This window comes from Camellia sinensis, chromosome 7 (genome assembly GCF_055761805.1).
Source record: "Camellia sinensis isolate YWXY chromosome 7, ASM5576180v1, whole genome shotgun sequence".
Lineage (NCBI taxonomy): Eukaryota > Viridiplantae > Streptophyta > Magnoliopsida > Ericales > Theaceae > Camellia > Camellia sinensis.
This window is the reverse complement of record NC_138967.1, coordinates 14,348,601-14,355,373: the sequence shown is the minus strand read 5'-3', so window position 1 is coordinate 14,355,373 and position 6,773 is coordinate 14,348,601. Positions and strand designations below refer to the sequence as shown.

Sequence of the window (6,773 nt, the reverse complement as noted above, 5' to 3'; positions counted from 1 at the left end):
TTGACTCTTATAACAAATTAAAATTTTAATTTTTAATGTTATCAATTAAAATTCTAAAATCTTCGATTTGTTTTCAAACTAAATCATTTGTTTATTTTCAATAAGTAAAATTAACGAAAAATATAATATTTTAATCATTAAAGTTAATAAAAAATAATATTTTAGATATTTTATGTATACTTATTGAGTTTAATAACTAAAATATTATTTTTTTGTCAATTTTATTTAATAAAAATAGACGAATGATTTAGATTAAAAGCAAATAAAAAAAAAAATTGAAACTTAAATTGACAAAATTAAAAATTCAGATTTTATTTTATTATATGTCTCAAACTCTTGGTGGTTTTTTTTTTTTTTTTTTTTTTTTTTTGGTAATTGTCCCAAGAAAAAGAGTGAAGCGGTGGAGGAGAAAAGAAAGAAAAGGGAAAGAATTACACAAGCAAAAAACATTGCCACTGCATTCTCTAACTTACAAGAGGTCAGAATTTTATGACACACTTTTGGCACAAAAGTAAAACCAGAAAAAACTCATGAAAGACTCCTATGAAGAACAAGCTATGCTATACTATCTGAGAGCTAACAATAGTTTCCCAAACATGTTTGTGTCTCTTTTGGTCTTCTCTATTAGTTCTTCAGTATCTTCTCTTGTTCTTTGCTTCTACTACGATAACATCATCCACCAAAACATCTGCAGAAGTAATTTTATCAATGTATCAGCAAGTGTAAGAGAAGATAAAAACAATAATGAAAACAATTTTGTTGATAAAGAGCAGTGGACCCAAGTAAAGTCACCAATCAGGGAGGAGACTTATTTTGTTATATATATACATATATATATATATATATATATATTTATATTTTTTGACAATTGGTAGGAGGGGAATAGAAATGGGAAAGCTGCATAGCAGTAAGACTCTAACCTGAGCATAACAAAAATAACTCCATTTCAAAATCACAGGAAATCAACTGAAATGGGGTCTCATATGGTATAGATTTTGACTCTTGTACCTTCAATATGCAGGCACCCAACAGATTTGGAAGTAGGCAAAATCAGCACAACCCTCTACCATCTTAACAAAATATTTTACAACTAAAGAAAGGATGAAGCAAACACATTTTCAAGCTCAGAGAGTCTATGATTCTTCTTTTTCTTATTTTCTGTTTTGCTAAATACATACTGAAAGAGAACCACAAAGTCTAATTATGTACCAAGCCAGAGCCCACATCTTTGACAAGATTAAAGAGATGCATCAAGGAGAATATATATTCAGACGATCCAACACATGTACATGGTAATTGAAAAAAGTACCAATAACCAGAGCAGTTCACATAAGCACTATTAATATTTAAACCTCTGCAGAAGTATACTATCCGTTTGGTAACACTTAGAAAAAGAAGCTGATTTTGGCATAACAGAGTTAGCTTAAAAAAGGCATCTAAAATCTAACTTCTAAGAAAGTAAGCATTTTGAGCCATTTAAGTTGAAAAGGCAAATAGGCAAAAAACATGAAAAGTGGAATCAAACTCCCTACCTTTTTTAAGTACAATTGTTTAAGCATATGATTTCAAATTTTAAGCCAACTAAGATGTAACTAACTAAGAACCAAACAGGCCAAATAAAACACTTACATAGTAGTCATCCATGTTTCTAGTTAATCCACTCCCTTAAGAATCTGCAGGTGGTTGCTGCTGATGTGGCCACATCTGCTGAGCTGCAGCGTAAGGATTAGATTGCTGGCCATAAAGTGCTTGATCAACAGGCTTACCCATGAACATCCCTGGAGCTCCAACCTGTGGGGCATGCTGTGGCGGCATATAATAATATGGAAGGCCTTCAGTCGGGCCCCCCACAGGAAGCGTTCCTCTTGGCATTGATGCAAGTACCTCATCTTTCAAATCCTCCCTCGGAACGATATCAACCAAGAAATCAAATATCTCATTCCTTGTGATAGCCGCAGCAATATCGTTCTTCTGAAGCGTCCTCCTTTTGTTCTCCTCCGTGTGATTCCAAGACCGTAGCGTTAACTCTAAAATGAACATCTCACAGGCCCTGGCAAACACGACCGGAGCCTCAGCTGATATCATTCTCACATCCTCGTCTGCTTTCATGATCTTTTTAATCCTAGCTAATGGAAGGCTATGGTTTTTGAAATCAGATGTTTGCTCAATTTCTTGGTACTGACTTGCCCAAAAACCCTGGAGTTGTTGCTGCAATTGCTGTTGCTGTTGCTGGTGGATGTGTGGATAACCCAGTTGGTGCTGCGCAAGCTGAGCTGGCGAGGCAGAGGTACCTCCGGTTTGAGGAGATTGAGTCGATCCAACTGGTGGAGGAGCAGAGGGCCTCATCATTTGGTTAGCTTGATATGGGCCCACGCCATATGGCATCTGAGCTGAACTACCCACTACCCCCATAACAGGGGGCTGCCCATGCCCTTGCTGATCCATTGTGAATGCTTAGGCTCTCTAACTCTAGAGATCTTTAGCTATGGACTTTCTGATAAAAGTACAAAAAAGAACATAAGGATATTCAACAAAGAAAAAATGTATTATGCACTTTGTCATGAGAAAAAATTGAGGTTCACAAGTCATTTTGCTAGAAAATTTAATATATGTACTATGTAGATGTAAAGTGAGCTGCTATTTTGCAGATGACCACCGGCATTGAAATCTGGAAGACATGACTTGCTGGTCCTCACAAACTAATAACATTGAAGGTTGTCAATTTGCCCAATCATGGACTGAATCAAATCCAAATTGAAGACCAGAGGAAATCTGTTTGAAAATACTGGTTCCAGTGTGAGGGCTGGGGTTGGGCACATCTTTGATCCTTACTGCCAAGTCAAACCTAGAGCAACTTTCATAATGTCATCCTGGTTTTTGTCAGGACAAAAACCCTAACTGTCAGGGGTATAGAGGCATTTGTCCAATGGAATTTCACAGAAAAGTGTGCCTATACTGAACTTACAAGAACTAATACATTCCCTTTGGCAAAGGAGCTGCAGAGCATTTGGAAATCAAGAGGATTACAAAGGTGCAAACATTTTTTATAGTTAGTGAGGAATGAACATTTGGTAACTATTCATCCAAAGTTCAGACACTAAGAGTTTGTTTGGAAAGTGGGTTGACTTTTTGGCTATTTTAGCCTGGGGCTAAAAAGTCTCGTTTGGGATAGGCCTTTTGGCTTTTTTGATTTTTGTGACAAAAAAAAATGAAATGATTATGGGTTGGATGTGATGTTTTGTCTTATTGGACTAAAAAATTTATTTTGTCTTTTTGTGGCTAAAATAGCCCCAAACCCAACCCAACCCTTCTTCCCAAATGAGTGCTAAGACACCTATCAAGGAATGGGTTCCATCGTATTTGCGGGTATGACAATGAGTTAAACTTACATGATATTAGAGATTGTTTATTCCCCGTACAGCAGAAAGTGGTTCTCCCGCAATACCAACAGCGTTCTTTTCTCTCCTTCTGAAGGACTGGATTGATAGAAATCTAAGGAATGGTGACTGTCTATGTTGAGTGAAGGTGAGAGGGGAATGACTTTTATGGGTGCAATCTTGACAATCTGGCTCTGGCAGAATAAGAGTGTGTATGAGCTATACTTTGTAGATCCAGAGAATCCTGTCTTTTTCATTCAGCTAACTCACTAGCTAAGTATTATCAGTGAGGTTGACACGGCTCAAGCATTTGTTTACCAAGGTAGTTAATGATAACAGTCAAGTGGAACCCTCCCCAGAAGCCTATGAGAAGGCAAATAAATAAATATAGCCTCCGTTTGGGAAGTGGGTTGGCTTTTTGGCTTTTTGGCTTTTTTGGCTATTTTAGCCTGGGCTAAAAAGCTTGGTTTGGGAAGGGCTTTTTGGCTTTTTGGCTTTTTTTTGTGAGAGAAGAGTGTAATGATTATGGGTTGGATGTGATGTTTTGTTTGTTGTGGCTAAAATAGCCTGTTTTGTCTTTTGTGGCTATTTTAGCCCCAACCCACTTGCCAAACACCACCATAGATAGTTCACTCAATGGTAATCTGAGCATTGCAGGAAGTGGTTGTTTGATTCAAATAGCCATGGGTATTGGATACAGGATCTGTTCAGATGATAAGATGGGCTTCCACCCTCACCGTATAACTACAAGAAATTTGGAAGGGTTACAGTTTTGCATGGAATCAAGAATTTTAGAGAGTAATTTTGGAAACAGAATTGCACTAAGTCTTGGATCTCCGTCTTCAAGAAAATCTTCGAAAATAATTTGCCAAACAAATTTTCCGTATTAGTTTCCTCTTCTTTTTTTCTTTTTTTTTTTTTTTCTCTCCCTATTTTTGAGAATATAAAACGAAACACAAATAATTTGAAAATTCATTTCTGATGAATCTTTATTTATTTTTTTACATAAAATAAAATTAGAAAAACCATATCCCATGAATAAAATACCCAAAACAACAAGGGACAGATAAATAACTCCTTGAAAAGACCACTTTTAAGCACATAAATTCAACAAGATCCGACATCTACTCAAAGTTAATCAGCAGAAAAGTAGCCTAAATTATCCCAACCTCATTTTTAACAACCCACCACAAGATAGCTCAAATACAAAGAACCTCTTCATAATTCTCAATTAACAGTCACATATTATAGCAAGAATCTTCACCACCAAAATCAAAAGCACAAATCTAGTATACTTATGCATGCACACCAATATATATATATGAAATCAAGTACCTATATAGCTCTGTTCACTCTGGTTTCTTGATCTTGCTCAACGATCAAAACCCTAAAAAAACCCAAATCACAATTGTTAAGTAAATCAAATAGAAGTCAATGGAAAATTGACTACACACACATAAAACTACCCATATAGAAATCAATCGAACCTGTGTTCTGTTGCTGTAAATCCCACAGGGGATGAGAGAATTGAGTGAGAAAGATCAACTAGGGCTCGAATTCATCGAGAGCTCATAGCATCAAAGTGCATGATATACATATATATATATATATATATCTACACGCGAATAGATATAGAGTGAGAAAATATAGTGGGCAGCGCAAGTTTTGGTTGGATTGGATGAACTCGACTCTGCACTCTCTTCTCTCTCTGTCTCTCTCTCCAATGAAAGATTTAACTTTAGATTTGACTTTTATTTTTTATTTTTTATGCATTAGATATTAATTAATCAAAAAAGAAAAAAGGAAAAAAAGAAAAAGGAAAAGAAAAAGAAGGAGATAGTTGATACCTTGATCTACAATACCTAATCCGGTTACTATTTAATTTAACTTTTTTCTTTCATTTAATAATGTTTGCTTTGAAGAGTTGTAATTTTTTTTTTCTTACATTTAATTGTATTGTTATTTTGATACACTTCATCTGCACTATTTATTTAGGATATTTTAGTTTGTTTTTTTAGTTTTTTTGAAAATATATAAAGAAAAGTAAAGAGAATATTTTTATAATAATTTTTTGATTTTTTTTAAAAATTATTTTAGCATGTTGTCAAATGGGCTAGTTTAAGAAGCGCCAATATAAAGATGTGACACAATGGCGCCGTTTGGGAAGCACAAAATGAGGTTATTATAGCCTATTTTGATAAATTAGTCTAAAAGTAATACTGCTGGAACCTTTTTCAAAAAAAAAAATATTCTGCACAGCCGGCAGTGTAGGCACAGCCTACACTGTCAGCTACAACAGTTGTTCCATCAATAAATAAATTATCATTTTACCCCTTGATATCAATTTAAAAAACTATGTTTTTAGGGATAAATTTGTCATTTTAAATTTAAACATCATTTCAACACACTTTTCAATACAACAACTCAACTAAAAATTCATCACATCTTTCCAAACACAAAACTAAAATAGCCTACTAAAATAGCCAAAAAACCAAATAGCCTACTAAAATAGCCACTTTCCAAACGAGGCCAATATAAATATGACAAGATGAATTTTTAACAAAAACGTAAGACGTGATAGATAGAGAACAAAATGTAAAATATATAATTTTTTGTATTCATTGTACGTTATATATGTAAATCTTTAAGTCAATTATAATAATTCTAAAAATTAAAAAAATGAGAATATATATAAGTTTATATTTTTTCTTTGTATTATTATTGAATTTTAAGTCATTTTATTTAAACTTATGCTCCATTCGTCTCAAAATAATAATCTATTTTGATAAATATAATTTAATTTTTGATAATACAATTATTATATTTTAAAAATATTAATTTTTCAAAATTACCCTTTAATAGTATATTTTTTTTGGGAATATCAATTGTCATTGAGAGGGTAATTTTGAGTGAAAATTGGGCCGAGCTATGAGACGGACTTTATGGCCCAAAGTATGACAGACTGAGTAAAAAGGGCCGAAAAGTTACTCAGGCCCAAGGGAGATAAAGTTACTCCGGCCAAAAGAGATGAAGTTACTTCGGTTCGTGAATTGTTAAGCTACTTCGGTCCGGGAGCAACTTGAAGTTAGAAGGTACATCGTTCTTGAATTTATACCGGCTTTAGAGGTATACCGGTTTTGGAGTTATACCGGTCAAAGTCGTTGGTTCGGTCCAAGCACACCATGAGTTGAACAAGTAAGAACCGAGATAAGGAAATATAAGCGGAAGGGCCGAACTAAGGATAGTTCGGCTTACTTTGTGGCTCAGCATAGCCAGGTTTATCTCGGTCGGATGATAGTTCGGCCATGGTGAAGACCATCCCACTTGGTTTAAGCAGTGGGGGGGGTGTAAAAAGATAAGCATTATCTTTTAGGAGCATGAATCCTAGGAGGACTC

General features: G+C 34.6%; 1 protein-coding gene across 2 annotated transcripts; it reads right to left on the bottom strand.

The window, feature by feature from the left end:
- Positions 1-431: 431 nt before the first annotated feature.
- LOC114307012 (nuclear transcription factor Y subunit C-3) lies at positions 432-5,265 on the bottom strand. 2 transcript variants are annotated; one of them, XM_082877491.1, is made up of 5 exons: positions 4,865-5,130; positions 4,713-4,764; positions 3,390-3,571; positions 1,630-2,494; positions 432-688 (listed from the first exon to the last, which is right to left on the bottom strand). In XM_082877491.1, exon 4 carries the CDS (start codon positions 2,443-2,445, stop codon positions 1,666-1,668), a length of 780 nt encoding a protein of 259 aa, XP_082733617.1. In that variant the 5' UTR covers positions 2,446-2,494; positions 3,390-3,571; positions 4,713-4,764; positions 4,865-5,130; the 3' UTR covers positions 432-688; positions 1,630-1,665. The 2 variants fall into 2 exon arrangements, with proteins under 2 accessions (XP_082733617.1, XP_028108154.1); XM_028252353.2 differs by lacking the exon at positions 3,390-3,571 and having other exon boundaries at positions 4,865-5,265.
- Positions 5,266-6,773: the final 1,508 nt, after the last annotated feature.

Coding starts and splice junctions, on each gene's coding strand:
- LOC114307012 (XM_028252353.2), bottom strand. CDS start 2,445: ATGGATCAGCAAGGGCATGGGCAGCCCCCTGTTATGGGGGTAGTGGGT.